Raw genomic sequence first — 22,975 nt, 5'->3', positions numbered from 1 at the left:
AATGATGGTGATTTAACCCCAAATTTCTTGATTACAATAAAAAAAAAATCCTACGTGTTAGGAAATTTCTTCTGGCATTTTCGGTTTTAGCAACCCAAAACTAGTAAGAAACAGCCTGTAAACTGGTAAACTAAAAGTTAAATTTAGGGTGGATAGATATAAACTCTCGCCCTCTAGTTCATTGTAAAAATTTAGTTGCTAAGGCATTGTAAGCTTTGTTCGAGGAGCAAGTTAAGGGTAACCAGTTTAAAGCTCCCACGTAACCTAAATATTAAGGGAGATTCAATGTTTAGAGCTATGAAATCGAATTATTTTCTTCCAAGCTTTTTTGAGTATGTGCTACTTTAATACTTTAATACTCTTTTTCAAGGTGGCCTTTACGGCTTTCGTGCTACACATCAGAATTTTTTAAGGTAACTTATGCCTATTTTCATGACTTCTTTGGAGGGTGGTTTTTTATAGGAAAATAAAAATTAATTATCTCGAATATTTAGAGTGTTTTTATTTACATATTGAAAATATAAAAAAAAAATATTTATTTGTAAAATTTTAATACTTTATTACAATTATTATTGTCACTCGAAGTGGGAACCTCAAAAAAATGCACGTGGGTGGCCGGGTGATTTTGGCTCTTGAGGTTATCCGAATTCAAATATTCTTGATTATTCTTAATCTATAGACATATCATTCTGGTCGGAACTACTGAAGTTAAATTTCAAGGGAAAATAACAAAATGGCGGAAAAAAGTCTTTTATTTTAGCAAAGAAAGGGTTGTAAAATAAAAAGTTAGGAGTGAAAAAAATTCTCGTTAGTACCGACGAGAACTATAAGTGTGTAGAACAGCCTGTTAATAGTATAGTATAGTAGTATACTGTATCTGCCAGAATACCAAAATGAGACTCCTGACTAACAGAGACTAAATTGCGAGTGTAACAATTAGAGACATGAGACAATCGTGACAAGCAGAATACCGGCATAAAATTCTTTAAAGGAACCAGTACCAAAATTGGACAAAGGGCATGACTTTAAGATGATAGTATCTTAAATATCAGTAACGACTCGACCAATTGCAACCAAATTCGGTAGACAATACTACCCTAGTATATTTATGTTACCGTGTGAAAATAGGCGATTTTGGACTACTTCCACGCCTACTTATTTTATATTTTATTCGATACATTCATTTTATCGGCCTATAACCCCATAATTATTATACCCATCAGATGTAAAACATGTTTGCCAACGATCCAATCCAATCCTCGAAACACTTTTTATTAGCACTTTTTGGGATGGCCTTCAGTTCCTTCAGCGAATTTTGTTCTATCTCTTCGATCGACTGAAAGCGGGTTCCATTCCGAAGACATGTTGACATGTTTGCATGTCAAATTCATAAACTAATGCCTTATGGGCAGTTATAATGCTCTTCATGAATGTGGAATCGAAATTTAGAAGATCACGCATGTCTAAAAATACATGTTTACAATGCTTTTTTTTAATTCAGCTTTATCGGGATGACTCGGGCAAGAAGAGCAAGAAGCTTTCATACCCAAAATACTTGTATCTACCAAAATCATTCGAACGGACTCGCAAGAGATGTCGAGCTCCCTTGCCATCTCTCTAACACTTGCCTCATGATTTTTAAGCATCATATCCTTTACTTTTTTAGTATTTTCCTCAGTTGAAAGCTCGAAGTTCCTCCAAATCGAGGCATGTCTTCAACGATCTCTCGACTGTCTTTGAAGGCTTTGTGCTACTCGTAGGCTTGTATTTCTACTATAACGAATCACCTTAAGCCTTTTCTAACATTTGCAACGATTCCCACACGATATTACGGTTAGAAATACAAAATTTGAGACAAATTCAAGGTTTAATATTTTTACCCATTTTAAAAATCACAACGCACTACTGAAGTGTACCGACTTAAGCAGCTGATGTAAACAAACTGGTTGACAGATCGCGCTCATATTTGGATTAGTAATTAAGGTCAATTAAGGGGAATTTAATTACAATTTCCGGGTGCTTTTTTGTCCCAATGTATTGCGATATTTATATGAATGAATTCAGTCCAAGCTCCAACCCTTAATATAATATTAATATTGATACATCGGACATGGCCTATGATTTTAGCTAGGTGCCAATTATGATCGCGATTTGTTCATTATTTCGTCGAATAAAAAATACTTTCGTAACCATTTTTACTAATTCCTGCTCTCAGCGAGAAATATGTCGCTGGTTTTGATCTTTGACAATTACGAGAGTATAAACTGTTGGGTTGTATCCGAACTAAGTCCTTCCTTATTTGTTGATAATCAATTAAATATTGGAAGTAAGTGACAGTAATACTTAGTCTTGAAGTTGTTATTGTATATGTATTTGCCGGGACATTTTCCGAAAAACGTAGAAACTGATCACAACTTTCATTACCTAAACTATCGTACGCAAATATTCTTTACCTGGAATTTTAGAAAATTGCTGTTTTTGCCCATAAATTGCCACTTTATAGATTTCGACATATAAACGCTCAATAAAGCGAATTTTTGTTTTCACCAAACTATGTAAAAAAATTTAAGCCAGTGTAATAAAATGCCAAGTCATTCCACGGCACAGCCATTAAAAATTTGCTAAAATGCTCGTTGCACCGAAATATGCTCCTAAACCAGGTTAACGATCACTTTTGTGCACAAAAATCTTGCCTTCTATGTGTTTTTTTGTTTTTTTTTTAGTTCGAACTATAAACCACTGGGTCCGCTGTACTCCGGTTTAAAGAGAAAAACAAGTGCGATGATTTATTGCCACTGTTGCATGGCCACGTTGCACCGATGGCGCAATAAAGAAGCCGAAATTGGTGTAGTTCTATGAACACCAAAACAAACAAAAAATATATCAGAAAACAGTATTTATAATCAATACCCACCGAGAGTGGATCTAGCACCAACAAACACCGGAACGCTGATATAATCGAGGTGCGCTGGTAACAGGGATTTACATAGATGTGTATGGGTGTGTGTCTGTGTGAGGAATTCCATGCAACAGCATTACAGCTGAACACCATCATAATTCATCTAACGGCAGCGCTGCCAAACTCACCTGCAAATTGGAAAGTAAAATATCGAATGCTATTGGTAAGCGTGTAGCATCTGGCAGCAGCAAACCGAATTCCCCACAAAATTCTTTATCACGACGATAAGCTGCAAAAGCGCCAGCGCCAGCGCCAACGAGTCGATGTGTGGGTAGTTCCAGCGCCGAGGTGCCGAGGGAAGACGTCGCAAACGGAAGCACCGATAAAAAAGCACATGAAAATCGAAATGAAAGAGAAAAGAAAATAAAAGAGAGAATATAGTAAAAAATGCAATTGATGAAAATGCTGAAAAGAACGTACTGGTGTGAGTGTTGAGTGGAGTGCAGCATTTCTAAGGAAATGGGCATTTTACTACGATATTGCACAATATGGACGCATTTACTTTATGGCTACAGCTAAACCCACTGAATGTGTACTATTTACACAGCGTGGCATTAGCTGAGGCAGCATGCACAACAAAGTTAACATTGTTGAAATATTAGGTTTGCAGCAACCACGTGTGTCACTCAGCCGCGCGCCAGCGCTTCACCCGCACACCACATGACCGCCTGCTTCACCACACCACCGCCATCCATCTCAAGCGCCACCCCAGCCGCCAGCGTGCGGCATTTTGCACCAGCTGTTAGTTGTCATTGTTCGGTTGGCGTGTACTAAAACGCTTAATAAGTCAGCTGGGAATGCCCCAAACGCCTCCCAAACAGCACCTAACATTATCACCTCTCCCGCTCTATATCTCCCTCTCTTTTGCATCATGGCCCTTTATCTCCCGGTGAGTTTGGTGTGTCGTAAAGAATGCCTTATGAAATTGAAACGAATGGGAGGCAACAATAAGCTACAATGTGCAGCTGCAATAATGCCACAATCATTCACACTGTGACTCCACTGCATTGAGCGCTTATGATCCAGAAGCCCGTCGGTGTGCCGAAGTGCATAGAGGAATTTTATGATCGATTGCATGCGCTGTTGCAGGCACGGGATGTTGGGCAGCAAGGTTGTGGCAGCAATAATGGCCGAAATCCAATGACTGTCAGAAAGCAGCAGGCGGGCGGTCGGTGAGGCAGAAGGCGGGCTGTGTGGCAAGTGACGCACAATAAAATGTGCAAGTGCAGCAAAATTCATGCAACACTAAGGCGGTGGTGTGGTCCCATTACAGCTTGCTGCTATATAACAATTCTGTGGAAATTGAAAAGAGTATTGCTTTGGAATGATGCAGCAAAAATCCAACAATAACAAATGGCGTATGTGCAAACTATGTGGACATGTTTTATTTTTTTAGAAAGTTCATACTAGCAAAAACAAACTGCACATGAAGTGTATTTGTATGCAGGGCAACGGGTATTAAAGAGAGATTAGTCCTTAGCAAAACAACAACAATGAGCTTACATTCTTTTAAGTTTGCATAGTTATAGGCGCTATAGCTTGGTGTTGTAGTTGTTGTAACCGTTATCCAAACCCTGTTTGGGTGGCAAGACGTAAGCAAGGATTCAATAGAGAAAGAGTTGTTGTTGTAGTGGCAGAAAACATTTTTGAAGTAATTTCGAGGAATGGTGCCAAGTTGACAGTCCTTGGCTGGATAAAAATCCAGGTCCGTTCCGACTGTGGGGGGAACGGATAGGGAAAGATTTGTTGTTGTTGTTGTTTTAACGGAGTATCAATCCCCGTTAGGATGGTAAGGGTTATCCAGGTTGTCGTCGACGTCATCTAGCGGGAGGCCCAGGAAACGTGCTGTTTCGACCGAGTCGGACCAAAGGGAAAGGGGTATTAGATGAGTGAGGTTCGCGGGGCATGCAAAGAGGTGATCAGTATCATGGGGGATAGGGAAAGAGTCGCAACTACCGGCCGAGGGTATTTTGACGATATTTCAGAGGTTGCACAGATAAAACTTTGTCGACTAATAAACTTCATAAGAAGCACGACGTGGTTCACAGAAGAGCCGATAGAGAGAGCTTTCTAAAGGCCTACAGCTACTTACTTACCATTCCAGCAAATATGTATATTCAACATGACAATTTAGTAAGATCCTATCAGAACTGCTGAGATTAGCAATTTCGAGACGAACAAAGTTTAAATTTGTTTTATGCTTTAAATATATTATAGACATTTTTTCGAAATTAAATTAAAAGAGAATTTCCGCATCTCTTCCGCATTAACCCCTTGGTCAAAGCTTTACTCCGCAAAGTTTGCAATATAAAACTCTTAGAAATTAAAGTTAAATTAGCACGCAAATCGACTCATCCTCATAAATTTACAACGTTGTACACATATACTTATGTACATAAAAGTAAGGCATAGAAATGTTTAATATTACGTATACATAGCAAATCTCCATAAAATTTATTACCTTTCCATTTGTCTCTACTCAATTGCTAACCCGCCCGTCAACTCACCTGGTCGATCCGCACGAATCCGTTCATTTATCCACCGTATGTCCTTCTCCGCCGTTATCCGCACAATCTCGGTCTCGAATACAAACTCGCTACCAAGTAGTTTTCGTATTACCTCGATGTAAGCTACAAAATCCTCCATTGTCAAGTCTGCAATTGCGGTTACAATTTGAAATAAATTAGCCAACAATAAAATGACCAGCAATGAAAACTATGCGCAGCAGCAGTCAAAGTATTTATGTAGATGGCTTAGTGCACGGCAAAATCTGGCACGGAGAACAGCTGCTACCAGTGGCGATTGCAAGCGGCGAAGCCAATGGAATTTTATAACAAATAAATGAAATAAACACATTTCGTCAGAGATTCGTGCCAAGTTTTGCCAACAAGCATATCCACGCCACTACAGAAATAACAATGCAGCAGCAGCAAATGCCACAGCACGGTGTAATGCTAAGCTGTTTATGCCTCTAAATGCATGAATGTTTGTGTGAGTGTGTCTTCGCTGCCCAAACAATATTGCTAGCACAACAATAATGCGCATAGTGTTGATGGCGCTTTGCTGGTTGTGCGGGTCGATAACGCCACCATCAGGACACAACAGCGCACCACATAATATCCTGCCACAAAAACTAACCTTTTGCATTTTGATTTACAGCCGGGTCGGAAGCACTTTGGACTACCTCCTGATGTTTTTGCTGCTCTGGCTGATGTTGCAATTGCATTTCTTGAGTTTGCCGTTGTTGTGTTTGTTGTTGTTGTTGATGCTGTTGATGTTGCTGCCACTCTTTGTCGGGCACTTGCCGCCCCTTCGCCACATTCGCATCCGTTTGCTGTTGTGTATTACCAATTTTCATTTCGTTATATTTGGAGCTGTTGCTGTGGCTAGTTGTCGGCAGTCTCGACGTTTTTGGCAGACGCAAAACTTTTTTAAATTGCGGCAATGCTAGCACCAAATTTGCATTACCCTCCGCGCGATAGATCAACTCAATTTGGCTCAATTCCATATGCCACTGCTGCTTTAGCGTTGCCACTGATTCCGGCTCGTCCGATTGTGTCTCCCCTTGCGGTTGCGCTGCAATACCCAGTAGTGCTTGCAATATTTTCGTTGAGCATTGTTCTTGATGTCGCTTTTGTTGTGGCGAGGCTGATGTTGACGATGGAGCTAGCGCTGGCGATGCGGCAACAAACGCCATGCGGGTGCTGTCCCGTGGCTGCTCGCCTTGCTTGTTGATGTCGGTTGTGGCAATGTTGGTGTTTGCTGCCATCTTTTGTTGCTCTTCACCCTGTTCTCGGTTAAAGTTGTCCAGCTGAATGTCCGTTGATAAGCATATAGCCGGAACAGTAGGGAGAAGCTGGTCAACTGCAACCGCAGTTATATCACTTGTCAAAAAACAACTCGTCTGTGTGTGGATTGAAAAGTTTTAATTTTGTTATTGCTACTTTTTTTTGTGTAATTCTTGTTATTTTTCGTATGGCTTGTTATACTCTGTTGTATTAAGCGTCACATTCATAGCCAGAGCTTATCTTGTAGATAAACAGATTAGGTGGACATGGTGTGCAATGCGCATCCATGTCCGTCGACAAATTATGTTAAGTGCCCTTCGAATTGCATACCACGAAGCGAATGTTGGCTGAAATTTAAAACTTTTGAAAATTACAGGCGATTTGTATTCGCTCTTCAAAATAATCATGTTGCCAATAATTTAATATAACATTGAAATTTGTACTAAAATATTTTTTAATATTAATACAAATTAAGAATTTAAAGAAGTATTTTACCTGTAGAATTTAAATTTTAAATTTATATGTATATGTAAGGAAACGGTCAACAATAACCCGCACAACAGTTTTCTGAGAAGTAATTTAAATTCAACACATAAAAGTTGAAATTATGCAAGTAAATAGTTAGTTGCTTGAAAGTTGTCCATACGATGTCAACTGCTGTCTGGTTAACTGACTGAAACTCACTTGTGGAATCTACTCCGCAGATTGTATATGGCATAATATTTGTGAACTCCATTTTGTTTAATTCAAAATAAAAGTTTTTAGCTTTCCTACAAATTGCATTTTACTCGTATTTTATGGCTAAACCAGCTAAAGTTTATGCAGCTAGTATATACATATGTACGATAAATGTACCAATATACACAAGTTCTATTATAGTTGCAGTTGCGCTTGCGATGCACTTGTCCTTTATTTACTATTTTTTATAGCTATTTTACAAAAGTTTTTGCTCCAAATGAACAAAGCGATATACTGGTATAGCGTTACAATTTGCTATTGCAGGAAAGTTATAAACTTTTGAAGCGCTTTTGTTGACGTAACTGCTTCACATTGGCTGTGGCATTGACGCCCGTGGTGGCCGCTGTATTGGTTAATGTGGTTTGTAAATTAAGGAACAGTTTTTCCAATTTTTGTGCAACTTTTTATTTGCCACTTCAACTACTAGTAGGGCAATGTACGAATAATAACTTGAATTAAATCGAGGACTTTATCCAAAAGGGAACGGGTAGCTGCAGCATCTACGTTTGTTAATAATTTAATGACTGAGCGTGCTAAATATCAAATTTCTAATTTTAATTGATTTAAATGACGTAGTATTGAAAAGTTTAACTTTTTTAGACTTATAAATGTACACGATTTCGTTTTAAATACTACATAATATATTAATCGTTTTAAAATAAACACTTGTACTATTTATTCATTACCGGCAACAAGTTGTAGTTTCACGAATTGATTTATCATGTATCCGTGGGATAAATTTATTGACAACTTAAGATATTATACTGAACTCATTGTGCATTTTTATCAAACGCAATCGTATTGTTATTTCCGATTATTTAGCACTAAATTTATATTTCTTTGGTTCCAATTCGTAATTTGTTAACAAATCAATTTGGGCTGCAGCTGCTTTATTTTGTTTACGTTCTATCAGCTGTTTAGCGGCACTCCGGCGTTCACATATCGTGGTGAATTTGGAGGTGGATTTCTACCAGTGTTTACATTTCATTCTTTTAAGGCCATATGTGTTGCATATGCAAGGTAATAGAGGAAATACCATACTATTAGGGTAATTTGTTATTTATTTAAGGGGTGAGGGTGATTGAGGGTATATGTCAAACGTTAATGAATTAGGTATATATACATATGTGCATTAAGCGTCGATATAAAACGATTATAATTATTTCAGTTAAATTTATGAAATTATGATCTGTTTAATATGACATAACCTAAGCAAGTTGAGTGTTACTAATTCATTCAAAACTTGCAAATTCTAGAAGTTAATGTTCAAATGCTCTATTGATTCCAAACAATAGATTACCAGTACTCAATTTTTCTTTGTTCTTCAAATATGAAGTTGTAAAGTTTACCCTTCCTGAAACTGCAAACAAACTTTTCCATTGCTTCAACGCTGACTTTCGTTTCTTTTCTTTGACCAGATATAAACGTTAGCCAGACTTGTGTCTGGTGTATTTCCTTTCGACATTAACACCGCTGCCAATTCAATTTTACAACGAATTCTAGTTCTCAATGAATTTCTTCATCCTGTTTCAGTTCTAACTTCACGTCGCAGCCAAGGAATGCTGTATTAAAACAACTGTTATTGCAAAGTTTTGGTATGTGGGAGGTATGCAACTCGGTTTTACAGAGGCGTCTCCTCAAGTTATATCAGGGGCGCAGACATTGTGAAAAATATTGCTTGAGAATTTAAATTTAAATTTCCTTGCAAGCTGCCATTTTGACAAGAGCAATCTAATTATAGCCATAGTCGAACTATTTGGATTAGTAAGTGGTTTGCGATTAGAGAAATAAATCATAGCTCGAATATCTTCTGTATTTCTTGTCTAATTTAGATAATTTGGCTTGCCAACCCCTCAGACTGGTCAGCCGCCTCTGATCGATGACTTGTGTTGCGGTTGCGATGGCAATACTACATTTTAAGCTAATACAAAACCGAGAATAACAGATATTGCACAGGCACCGCGAAATAACTCCTTCACTCAGCCACACCTCTTCTGCAAAAGACGGTTTGTCGGCACGAGTCTTTTGTGCTCGGCCACAAATTCCTTTTCAAAATGTGTCTGCAACGTTTCCGCTTTGGCCTATCTCCCTCAGAGCGCTGAAACAAGACGCCAGGCCGCTGTGAAGGAGTCCGTGTTGTTGGGAAGACATTGGCCACTTAGTTGGCTGAGTCGACGTCCATGACTTTGCCAACCAGAAGCCACGTGGAAATTTATTTTGTGGCTGTGGGGCAAGTTCATTGTTTTCATCGCGCATCGCACATCCTCCTACCGCCGTCCACCCTCGCCCACTCCAGCCATGCGCCAGCCTACTTTTAATCCTTTGAAGTATTTATCAAAGCAGCTGGGAAATCAAAGGCCAAAACAGAAATGTTCGCTTGTGGAACGCGCGAATTTCAAGCATTTTTTGTTTTTAATCTGCCGCTGCGATTTGTTATGCAATCTCGTTGTTTTCCGTTGAAACACTTTATGTTTGTGTGTGCGCTCCGAGTTTTATTGCTTGTGCTTGGCCTCAAGACCGGTTTAAAGGTTATTGCTTTTATTCAAAAACACTCATATTTCAGAAGCCAATTTTTGTTCGAGAAATTTATGCATTCAACAGTAATATTGTAGATAAACTCCCGTTTAAGAGATTATTAAAAGTATGTTTGTAGTAGTAAATTCGTTCATTGTTATGGAAAGATAATTAACGATTTGGCTGCAAGCGCTTCGAATGGGAGTAATTTTGAACGCCAGCACAACAACAATGAATTAATCCAATTTCTAACAAATTTTGAACATAAACTGGTGTATTCATCAGATGACAAAAAAAGACCAAGCTTTACAAATTACTCATTATTCCCATCCTCTATATGTTGTAGAGGCATGGTTGATAACAACATCTGATGAGTCGACGTTACGAGTTTTCGAGAGAAAGGTTCTGCGGAAGATTTATGATCCTTTGCTCATATTCAACGACGAATATCGCATTCGATGAGCTGTACGAGTTATACGACGAGTTTGAAGTAGTTCAGCGAATTAAGAGACAGCGGCTGCGCTGGCTAGGTCGTTCGAATGGACGAAAACACTCATGCTCTGAAAGTATTCAACGCAGTACCTGCCGGGGGAAGCAGAGGAAGAGGAAGATCTCCACTCCGTTGGAAAGACTAGGTGGAGGAGCACCTGGCTACACTAGGAATCTTCAATTGGTGCCAAACAGCGAAAAGGAAGAACGAATGGCGCGTTGTTGTTAACTCGGGCATAACCGCGTAAGCGGTGTTTACGATAAAAAAAAGAAGAAGAAGATCAGACGCAGTTGAAGATTATAGGTGTTAACATGGGGTCTACTAAAATACAAAAATTTAATATAGTGAACAGAACAATAAGTTTTCTTGGCTTCGGAAATAAATTGTGAGGAACTTCAGCATAGTGAAGACTGTTTTCAAAAACTAATTCGCAATCTATCGGTATTACCTGCTAAAAAAATAAAGAGAGTCCAATGCAGTCGGTGAGTGCAGAGATACTAACTTTAGTTAAGAAAGCCTCCTTCCTTCCTTTCCTTTTATGGAACCTGTAAAAGTCCACGCCCATATCTTCATTTGCTGATCACGAAAAGACTGCCATGGCAACATTATAGCATTTCAAGCCACTGCCACGAAAGAAAAATCGGGTCCCAATCCAAGCGCACAATCCTGTGGAGGGGATATTTCGCCTTCTCACTTAAACTCGCCTTCAAACGGGTGTTTTTTGGCTACCCAGAGGATACTTGATCTAGAACCGGAAGTCATGAGCTGCTTGATCCATATTTAAAATAATAATTTCTGGCCACTCCCAAGTAAATGGCAATCAGAGAATTTTCCTCACTTGCGTGAACTTCTACACATAACTCCATCCTCCAACCTCGAAATCCAACGCGGAATGCCACTAGGTGCTACTTTGGGTTGATTAAGCAATTGAGAAGTTAAGTGCTCGCTCGACGAAAAAAACCAAACTCTATAAGGCACTTATTATTTCCGTCCTACTACATGATTCAGAGTCATAGACGATGGCAACATCTGATGAGTCGACGTTACGAGTTTTCGAAAGAAAGGTTCTGCGGAAGATTTATGGTCCTTTGCGCGTTGGCCACGGCGAATATTGCATTCGGTGGAATGATGAGCTCTATGGAATCTCCAATTGGCGCCACGTTGCGAAAAGAAAAAACGACTGGTGCGCTGTTGTTAACTGGGCTTTAATCGCGTAATTGAAAATTATGTGTCACAGTAATTTATAACGAAGGCGACGGTCATGTGTCTTAGACAAATGAAAATTTCGAGCTCAAGGGCGAGTCGACGTTGCAGGTTAGCATGTTCGCGCTCAGCGACTGCAGCTCCATTTTAATGCTTAAAAAATGTGCTGTCTGCAGTTCAGAAACATCAAATTCAATATCGTCTTAACCCTATGACCTTTAGCTTCGTCTAGTTTTATATTTCTCCTGCTTCTTTCCTACAAAAAGACGTCTATATCGCACGTCGCCCGCTTAACGTCCACCCCCGGCGCACAACAATGCTGGATGTCACCTTGAGTGCAGGCAATCAGAAGTAATCGAAAGTCTTTTGTCAACGTCGATTTCGAGCACAGAGACGCCTGGCAATAAGAAAATGCCGAAAGCGTCTTTGACATTGGCACGATTGTGTACATACTCTGGAGCGCGCTGAAGATGCATGCGAACAATTTCATTTCAATTGCAAATTTAACGTTGCATTTAAATAGTGACGTGTTCGCTAGACACACACACACACATGCGCACGCGTGCATTGTACCGACTTACAAAGCAAAAGGCAGCGGCTGCGCCTGTAAGTATGCTTGGAAAGCTGTGTGTTTGCGCTGGGAAACGAAGCTTGAAATGTAAACACAATACCCTCACAAGCCAACGAGCGCCTAGCCGGGTTACTGTGTCCCAGTGCTGAAGCTAGACAGGATGCGCATGCGTATGCAGCGTAACTAAGTAGTAATACAAATCACGTTGCACGATTGTGGCGTTTATAGTGGTGTCAAGCACATGAACACGTCCGTACATCGTGTGTATATTGCTTTTTGCACTCTTGCTGAGTGTCAAAGACATTGTTGTTCTTCGCTGCAGGCGCTCGCCACATCACAGCTTTGGGTCTCCTCATCTCTTCTTCTGCATGGCTCGCTGCTTTGTATCCTGCGCTCCGGTGGAGTGTGACAGTCGCATCGTTCAGATACTTTTGAAGTGCATTCGAAGTCTTTTATTGCTGTTCCTTCTTGTGGTTAATTGAGTGGAACCTATTTGCATCGATATCGCTCGGTTTTTATTATTTTTTCACTTGTGGCGCTGCGGTGTCCTGATGTGTGTGCGCATTCAGCTTGCAATCTCAATCTTATTGCGGTCATTTATATGCAAGTTATTAATAATAAATATATTAAGTGAAAATAAAATATCACGCTGTTAGCACTTAAAGTGTTTCTATTCTCTCTCTGTCTCTGTCCCTTCCCTTTCTCTCTCCCTCTGTTTCTTTGCAGCTCTGCATAATGGCGATTCTTTTTATGTAGAGATTGCAAAATACATACATAACGATAAATCTGGTCCGTAACTTCAAGCTTATTATAAAGTTATACATTCTCGTAGACTCTCGGCATTATAGTAAACTATCCTCGATTTGTCCACATAGCCGATTTCGTCAACTTCTATAGATAGGACTAGGAATTATACATTTTGAAATCCTGGAAATTCCACATTTGCAAGACTGAGAGTACTTGTTCGACTGTTAAGTCTGAACTGGACTCTTTCAGGGCTTACACAACAATTAATAATGAGAGAGAGGGTGAGAGAGCGTTAGAGAACTTCTACGACTACATACTCTACGAGCAAAAAATAGTAAGACTTTGTTCATAATTTTAAAATTTTTAGATTATTCTGCAAAATCTAGGAAGGAATTCAGAGTGCACCTCACCTCTATAATCGAAGAAAACTATCAACATATCTTTGGTTTTTGACCTGCTCTGACGTTGGTTCTTCGACTTAGGCTCACCTTCGCCACGATATTCGGCTGATTGATCTCTGTTACCGGGTCGTATGCATAGATTCAGGACTCATCGCCAGTATTTATACGTTTCATGATATTATGGTAGTCGAAAAGCATTGTTTCATAGACGTTAACGCGACGCAGTTTTTCGAAAAAATATAATGATTTTTGAACCAATCGTTCTTTCACTTTTCTTAGGCCCAAATGATCTTTCAAAATGGCTTTTACTGATCCTATTGATATTCCAAAAATGCCGGTGAGATCTACGATTGTTAATCATTGATTCTCAAGTGATTCTCGCAGTGTTATTACATAGTATGAACAAAGTCTAAGTATTATAACCCATTAATAACCAGATTACAGAACAATATTATGGAAAAATAAAGTAGTTCAAAGTTCTGGTTATATTTTTTTAAGTTTTGGTATATTTTTTGAGAGTCATATACTTTGTTCATCTTCTAAAGAACTTAAGGAGTCATAAAGTTTTGCAAAGTGCCTCTTCCATTAAGTTCCAATTACAAAATGGCCCTTAACATAGACACAAAAGGATATGCAGCCCCTTCATTGACATTACTTGACCCAGTTTGTGGCAAGTATAGTATTTTGTCAATAAAATCTCATAACGCAGAAATGAAAGGATTCTTTGTGCTAATGCAAATATATGAGATTGCTGGCGTTTAGTAAACAATGAGAGGCATACAATATGGCAGTCTCCACATTTAACAGAGACGTTTAAGCAATTAACAAATTAACACCAAACACCTTTGTAAATTATTCATTATAGTCACCAGACGCCGCACCAATACACTACCATACACACACAGAGAAACGAGTGCACAGTTTTGTTAGTGGACCCACAGTTGCGTACGGCCTCTAAAGGTATTGGCTGTCCAGCTTTACGTGCTCTGTTACGGGGCAGTAACTTGACGCTCGTGTCGCACTTTGCAATTCCCCATGGCAGCACTCGGACGGACAATGTTGGAATCTACACACACATATAAATGCCAATAAATGAAAGTACACACACACACACACACACACAGGCACACTGTACATTTGCCGCTGCCCGGTGAGAGAGGCCTCTGTAGAATGCAACTGCAACAAAGGCATATGGGGCATAGCAATTCTCATCACGTCTTTCGGTGTTGACTAACACACTGGGACTTTGGTTCGGTAAATAAGTTACTAAAAAAGATGGAGGAGCCAGAGTTTGAGGGCAAAATGGAATGTGCAGCCTTGCCACGTGCAACTAAATTATGTACTTCTCGTGTTGCATATTAGAAAGTCATTAAAGTGTTAGAATTGGCACTTTGTGGTGTCATCCGCACACAAACCAATAAACACCAACACGCACACACACACGCGCGCATACCCACGCCAGCTGTATATTTTTGCTGGGAGCGGAAGCCAGCTGTTTTCGCACTTGTAAAAGGATACGGCGGGCTGGGCTGTGCACAGGCTTTGACACAACACGACTTGACTTTCACTCAATCAACTGCATCGCCTCGCTGTCCTGAATTCCCATGCCCTTCACTTGTGTTGCTTTGTGGACGTTGGCGCCGAACTAATGGCGACGGCGTTGACGTGCCACATCCGTCTTGGTGTTGTTGTTCCCTTTGCTGTCCATCAAATCTTTGTGCGCCGGAAGATTGAAGTATTGATATTTCTATAGCCGTAAAATATTTACAGTTCGAACTTGCAGGCGAGAGTTTTCCTTCTTTGTTTGATTCCAAGTGACATTCCATTGTATAATAAGAACGATGTGTGAATTTTGGCCATGAGCTGGCAGTGGAGCCAGAATCGTGAAATGTAGCACACAGAGAAAAATATATCCCTATATATTTACCCTGAACAGTTTGCAACAAAGTTTGTAACACCCAGAAGGAAGCGTCGTAGGCCCTAAAAATATATATTGGGTAGTCGAAAACGTCTTTTCATATTTTGTCAATAGATGTCGTTGCAGTCGTATATCTCCAGTGCTACCAATCACATTTGTGCAAAGCCGGGCTCAACGGAAAACTGTATGAATTGGATACGAAATTGCTAAACATTCACAGTATTATATTAATATGGCACCGAGAGTCCTTTGGTGCTTCTCAGCCCTGAATACAGAAAAATAAATTGCCGAGACTGAGACCTATTTTGGGTTAAAAAACCATTTGTACGAGAAATATCATATCAAAAAGTTAGACAATCGTTAGGTTAGGAGCTAAGGATGGTCCTCGTACCAAAGGTCACACAGGATCTCACTTAAGGAGCTGTCACCGCTGGTGCTTATAATTACCAAAACTGCTAGATATGGTTCATCAGGCGTTATAGATCGATGAAGCGCTTTGGTCCTACCACAAATTTGTTAAGGCGATTAAGAACAATCTCAGCATCTTCAACAAGTTCGCTGAAAGTACATGTGTATAAAGAAAACCCCATACTAGCATAAGCAAAACAGTTGAGAAGGAAGTATCCCCGCTTTCTTCAATACAGATTTGGAAACTTGTATGACACAGGTTATGTAACCTCAACATCTATGAGCTTATTGGACAGCGTCGGGTTAGAACAGGTCATTGCGGCGATATCGAGTTTGATAAGAGCAAATAGTTCAGAGAACCTCTTGGGTTGCAGTTTTGACTCTAAACAAGTTCTGGTTCTTGATCGGCGCTTGTCAAGCCCAAAGGAGATTTATAGATCCAAACTTAGAGCGCAAAAGCACTGCTGAGTAGCGACTCGTTGGCAAAGCCACGATAGCACTTTCAGCTTTATGGTATTTCATAGACATTGTTCCTCTCGATCGACATCAGAAAATTTCCAGTAATTACAGTTACAAATTCCAACTTCGGAAATGTCTATTGATATGGCTAGTATTTGAAAAACTACTGTCCATGACTGCCCTGCTTGCCCTTGCCACTAACTAATATTTTTTATCGATTCTCTCTCAGATAGAATTAAATGGAATAGCGTTCCCTTGGTAAATCTGACACATTGACCAATATTTTCGGTCAAAGGTCAACTATAGGTACTGGGATCCAAATATTCGATACCATCACGAAATTAAAATTTAATGTCAAGTTTCATCAAGATATCTCAAGTTTACTCCAGTTACATCTTGTATGGACAGACAGACGATATCCGGATTTCAACTCGTCTCGTAAGCCCGATCATTTATATTTATAAAACCCGATATCTATCTCGACCATTTTTTGGTGACACATACAACCGTTAGGTGAACAAAACTGTTATATACTGTAGCAACATGTGACACTCATCTCACTAATTTGGTTGCCATTTTAGTTTTACCCTTTGGCATTCCACGCCCAACTCTCGCAAACAGCCCCGTGATTATTTCATGCACAAAAAGCAATTTAAGTTCACACAAATTTTGGGGCCATTGCCCACTCGCCAGATGCAACGGGTGAACGACCAACCGAACCGCTACGAGCTGGCCGCTTTGGCCACAAACACACCTCGGTACGGGCACCACTCGCGGGCGGTTGGGTGCGATACATCGACTGACCGCCTGTTACTATAAATTAACTTTTGACAGCTCATATTTTCCTACAGCTTTTTATTTTCGGGGGGATTTTAATTTAATTTCCAGCTAGTTTAATGCTGTATTGTGGCGGCGCTGTAGCCGCTGTTGTTGCTGTCGTTGTTTGTGGCACTGCGGAAGCTGCTGGTTATAATGGTAATGTTCGCAGCGGGTAGAAGCCAACACAGCCACCTGTTACGGGAGGGGGCCATAGTCAACGGGCTGCAGCATTTGGCGCGGCAACACTGCATCCTTGCTGCAGCGCGGAATATTGTCGGTAGTTGACACTATTATTGCATACACCATACTTACAAAACCGTTGCAAGCCGTCGTGTACCTCAATTTATGGTTACCAGGAAAGTGTTGTTGCCGCAGCTGTTGTGTATTGTTTCTTTCATGGTGTCGTGCGAAAATATGTGTGTTTCGCGCCAAGAAATCGTGTTGAAAAAATATTGGCCAAGTCGTTGCCGTTGCCACAGCCACAATGCAAATGCCCAGCGTTCACGTGTTCTTATGTTGGTGACCAAGTATAAGTAATGCTTGTTTTCGTTGGCCCAAATTCAGCTACCAACAGCTCAAGAGCCACAGCATGCGTTCACAAAGCTCCTTTGCTTGCTTTGGTCTACGGAAGAAGCCGTTGGGAGCCTCTTTGTAGGAAGCCAACTCGCAATTGCAGTGGACTGACTGCTGTGAATTGCGTCTGGTGGAAGCAAATTAGGGGCATGTGCTTGCAACGGGCGAAATTATACTGTTATTATTAACTAAAACTGCCGAAGCGGAAAAGATTTAAAGCTCCAAATGTTTCGGATTATAATAGAATGGAAGAAAGCTCTTAATTGGCAAGAATTATTTGTTAAGTAGCTTTCAGAAAGGATTACCATAAGCAAAATGTGAAGTACTCGTATTTTTCTTCCGCCGCAACTGTACTTCGGAACGTGCACGCACCGACCGGATGCGGTAGAGGAACGAGTGGTTTGCCAGTTGTCTCCGAACAGCTGTAGAGTCAGACAAGCATTTCCAAAATGAAAACGATGCTCATTGCCTTTTTTGGCATCAAAGGCATTGTCCACCATGAATTGTTTCCTTCTGGACAAACCGTCAACGCCAAGTTTTACGCGGAAGTACTCAAGAGACTAAAACGAAAGGTCAATCGGGCTGTTCTTGTGAACAGGTACCTAACCAAAGCCGACATCCCAACGCTTCCGCAGCCGCCCTACAGCCCAGATGTGGGCCTCTTGAATTTTTTTGTTCCCTTGCCTGAAAAGCTGATGAAAGGGGATCCAAGCAGCATGCACCTCGACTCTCAAGGCTATTACGGAGAATGCCTCAGGAACTATGACTTAATTCATTATTTAAATGAAAGCTATAGAGTTTCAAGTCGAGTATTCAACTGGATCCATTCATATTGAGCCAAACTTCTCTTTTGCTACTAAAGAAATACTCAAAGCTCTCTCCGATCAACTCATGGGAAAGCCTAAGGTTTGGGAGCTTTAAGCCAACACATCCGCGATTGTGGAACTACTTTTCTGTTCTATACTGTTTGAGACTCGAGGTAAGATGGTATCCTTTTTTTATTCTCCGCTTGGGCTACCGTTCTCTTAGAAATTTTCACTTTCGGATCAAAGGCGAGCGTTTGAGTATTTTTTAATTATTTATAAGGCGAACTTTATTGCCCTAAATAAACATACACATATACGCTATAAATATAAACGTAAGAAAATAAGTAATTCTGACCAAAGCATATTTTTACTGACACCTATACAGGGGTCCACCCAAATTCGTACACCAGTGCCACATTTGCAGGCGTGTGTCAGTGTGTGTGGCGCGTGCATTGTTTGCCAAAACTTTTAATGGTCCCTAATAAATTTAAAGCCCCAGCTTGAGTTCGTTACGTAATTACATATGAATATTATTTACGAAATTTAGCACCAGACCACACCTCACACTCACACACACACAGACGCATAACTGCATATGTAAATGCTTGGCTCAATAGACAGAACTCCCTAATGCTCTCATTTTCATAGACAAAGCAGCGCACACACACACCCACTCGTTCTCGTTCTCATGTCTGTGCACTTTGGTTGTTTCTAATATGAATATTCAACTAATATGCACAGTTAGCCGACAGGCGTTGAAGGGCACGAGCCGGATGGGGCACTTCATAATTTATAAATATGCATTGCTATTTTAATAAGCGCCAGCCAACAGCTGACGAGCGACAGACGGCGGACGGTATACACCACACACACTCGGACTCACACACGCACACACATATACACAGAAAGTGGCTACGCGGCGCATAGGTTGTAATGTAGTGGCATTTCGGTGGGCGTTTGTGGCGTTCGGAAGTGGGGATGCTCTCTGGTATATTTTATTGGGTTTTGAGGGCCACAACATTGTTGGTTTTACGATGTGCGAGACGCGCGTGGGCTCATCTAACCAGCGCTAAATTTTATATAAAGAGTATACATACATATATGCATATGTGTGTGTTTACTAAATGCCACTCAGTGAGTGGCTTTCACTTGCATATATGTTTATGTGTGTGTGTGTGTGAGAGTAGTTCACCTCATTTTTCCATAAATATTTAGTGAGCTGTCATAAAAACCTCGTACATATATTTCTGCCGATTACTCTGGTGTGTCAACACAATTTGAGCCGATTTTATGCGCTTTCGATTAATGGTCCTATTTAAACGCCCACTTGATGGTGCAGAGTTGCCAAAAAAATATTTAGTATTTCGCATTAAACAGATTTTGTTAGCAGCACTCGAGTTTTGGACTGATCACTCTCGCTTAGGCGATTAGTTTGTCTGTTTTGTAAACACTGGGGTGGTCCGACTTTTTGTATAAATATTTTTATTTTAAAAAATGTCCTATATTTTACTCTGAATTGGAGTTTAAGTTAGTAGAAGTAGTTTAAAGTAAAGTGACAAGTTCTTATGGATGAACCATTTCAGTCAAGAATGAAGTATGTAAGGTTAACCATAAAACAGGTACTGTTGAATAGTCTGTCTCTACTCTAATAAGAATAAATTTTTATTATCTGTAAATATCAAGTAATTATAATCAATACAATTTATAATTTAACTCCCTTAAAAATCTTAATACCAATTTTATAATGTGATGGCTCACCCTAATGAAAAACTGTTGCATGTATTTAGAATTTGTACTGACTTTAAATAATACCCATGAAGAAAGAACAAACGAAAATTATAACAGAAATAATATTCGCTTAGTGTGGTTTAAATTAGGAATGTGGAGAAATGTATAATAATGTCATATTACAGGGTTTATCCGGAAAGTAATAAGAGTGTGTTGATGCAGCACTGCCAGCGCGATTTCCAAGCATTGAAGGCGTCACGAAAGGCATTCTCCGGAATAGCCATGAGAGCCGAGGTGCATGCTGCTTCAACCCCCTCTTTTCACACAAAGAAACAAAAAAGTCCGGGGCCACATCTGGCCTGGCAGCTGCGGAAGCGTTGGGATGCCGGTCTTGGTTAGGTAGCTGCTCACAAGAAAGGCAGTGTGAGCCGGGGCGTTGTCGTGGTGCAACTTCCAATCGGCTGCATTGTCTTGTCGGTCCCGATTGACCCTTCCTTTGAGTCCTTTGAGGACTTCCACGTAAAACTTGGCGTTGACCGTTTGTCCAGGAAGAACAAATTCATTGTGGACGATGCCTTTGATGTCAAAAAAGATATTGAGCATCGATTTTACTTTAGATTTGCTCATTCATCACCGATCTCTTCCCAGCCCTCCAAAAAGGCCTAGTGCCACCGAAACACACCACTTCTTAGGTTTTTAGATTTCCGTTAAAACAACAACAACAACTTCTTGCCAAAGCAACATCTGGGTAAGCCTGCTTGATCATATTAAAGGTCTCTGTCGCAGTTTCACACAGAATTTGATCACGTACTTCTGCTCTAACGAACGCTGCATTTTCGGCTTGCACCACTCACAGAAACACGTCGCGCGAAAATGACTCCTGACTCTCTAGATGCTCGGAGACAACTGACCACTCCACCGCTCGTTCGTTAGCTAGGAACGCCCTCTACCAAATCCAGTCGGTGCGCGCACGCCTTGAAGTACAGTCGCAGCGGAAGAAAATCAGTCCTATTACTTTCCGGACAAACCCTGTATAATGCCAATGTCCTATGTTCAACATAGACGTTATGGCGGAGTGTCGATTTAAGATTTAGGTCTAATATACACCATTTGGTTCTATACCTTTGTCTGTATTGATAAAATCTGGGACAGTCGATTGTCACAAGCTTCTTTACAAGCGAAACTTTACTATCAAAATATGACACAGGCACATGGTGTTAGGTCCAAAATATATGGTCAATGCATAAAAATATCCGAGTCAAGCAGTTTCTGGCGGTGAGTGACCTGACCATGTCCTTTAGGAACACAATTCCTCTCCTATTGGCTAAAGCTGTCGCTTCTTGACTATTGTTAATTTGTTGATAGTACAGTCTCGCATTAAGAGTTTGGTCTTAAGGAGATAGCTTATAGTGGGTGATTCCCAGGAAATCACATCAAAAACACACAGCAAATCCTTTCTAATAGTCAATCCTGGCTTATTGAAATGGTTGTAACTAGCTTCTGTACCGAAATTTCCATTTTCCAGACCTGATGCATATTTTTTTGGTACTACTATAGATGACCTCTCCAATCCCAAAGAAATTTCTTGATCATGACTCAATAATCTAGACTAGTCGCGTCATTGCTACTAAGAATCAGTGTGTGTATTACTGTTATGTAATTAAAACTTTTCCTATTTCTTATCTCGGTACCTTTTGCTATGACCCATCAAACAACGCACGCATGAATTTCCAGCAGGGTCGTTAGATTGCTGGGATTAAATAGACAATTTTGGGTTGTACATTTATTTAAGCTGCTAACATTAACTCATGCGTCCAAAACAAAAGCGCTTGACTTACTAAAATATAAATAACGGGTCATATTTTGCATGAGTTTAATTAAACTTGATGATTTTATAGCAAAGGATTTTCTAAATTTAGGATTATGACCAATTTCCCTATTTATATTACTCTTTAGTAGACTTTGTATTATGTGAACATGATTTAGATGAGGAGGTTAATGATTACCACTTTCTAAAAGAGCAATAAAAAGTGATAATAATAGAACACAGTGCGGCTTGGAAAGGACTTTCCAAGTTTGGCTCTCATTTATTTGATGGAAATTTTCTTTTTGGTCCATTGTGGCAGATAAAGCAAAAAGAGATGAAGGGAATTGCCAAATTATATAAGTCTTAAACCGACGTCTGCTTTGGTTTGTTAGTTCCTAGGAAGCTTAAGAATGCGGGAAGAATTTCCAATAAGATATGAGCTGATTCATTGCTGAAAGTGATCCCTATTCTTATAAACATGCTTATGAAACACGGCTCATATTGAGTTTTAGCTTTGCAGAACATTGAAGAGCTTGTGAAAGCACCTAATTATTGAAATTTGTATTGCTCTTGGAACTCTGGGACTACCTTCGATTACGGAAAATTATCCAAAAATAGATGGCGCTCGTGCTATCTTATTAGTTAAATTTATTAAAAAAAAAAAAATAAGTGGATTTCAGGACTTCAGCTTTTTGTGTTTATGGCAAATATTTTGTCTTGTTTCGATAATTAATGCCCGCAACGTAACGGGAAATTTGCTAAGCGCTTCAAAATATTTGCTCCGACATTTCATTTGCAACACTTTTACCAACAACTCACGAACAAGCGAGCAAAATGCATTTGACTGCTGTGCTCGCTCCCTCAAGAGCAATTTGCATTTTGATGTTGAAATGTCGGACGTGATTTTTAATGACAAACGAGTAACAATTTACCCCGCGACGCACATACATAAATACATAGTTGTAACGACTTTGCGTGCAACATTTATTGAAAATTTTTGGAAAATTCGTAATCTCGTAATTGAATTAGCGACTCGCATTGGACGC

General features: G+C 40.0%; 2 protein-coding genes across 5 annotated transcripts in view; one reads left to right on the top strand and one right to left on the bottom strand.

The window, feature by feature from the left end:
- Positions 1-22,975, top strand: part of LOC120771793 — a 146,982-nt gene that overhangs the window by 4,915 nt on the left and 119,092 nt on the right. The window lies entirely within an intron of this gene.
- The window catches only part of LOC120771796 (inositol-pentakisphosphate 2-kinase), a 134,300-nt gene that overhangs the window by 8,208 nt on the left and 103,117 nt on the right, over positions 1-22,975 (bottom strand). The window contains exons 1-5 of one of the 4 annotated variants that reach the window (XM_040099994.1): positions 8,172-8,387; positions 7,243-7,985; positions 6,098-7,094; positions 5,467-5,613; positions 3,088-3,188 (exon numbers count right to left, since the gene is read on the bottom strand). In XM_040099994.1, the coding sequence (XP_039955928.1) occupies positions 3,088-3,188; positions 5,467-5,613; positions 6,098-6,728 (879 nt within the window). In that variant the 5' untranslated portion in view covers positions 6,729-7,094; positions 7,243-7,985; positions 8,172-8,387. Of the gene's footprint in view, positions 1-3,087; positions 3,189-5,466; positions 5,614-6,097; positions 7,108-7,242; positions 7,986-8,171; positions 8,388-22,975 lie in introns of those variants that run through there. The other 3 variants (XM_040099997.1, XM_040099995.1, XM_040099996.1) reach the window with 3 other exon arrangements.

Source organism: Bactrocera tryoni, chromosome 3, assembly GCF_016617805.1.
Source record: "Bactrocera tryoni isolate S06 chromosome 3, CSIRO_BtryS06_freeze2, whole genome shotgun sequence".
NCBI classification, from domain to species: Eukaryota; Metazoa; Arthropoda; class Insecta; order Diptera; family Tephritidae; genus Bactrocera; species Bactrocera tryoni.
Note: the sequence above shows the minus strand (reverse complement) of the source record. Positions and strands in the feature narration are given on the sequence as shown.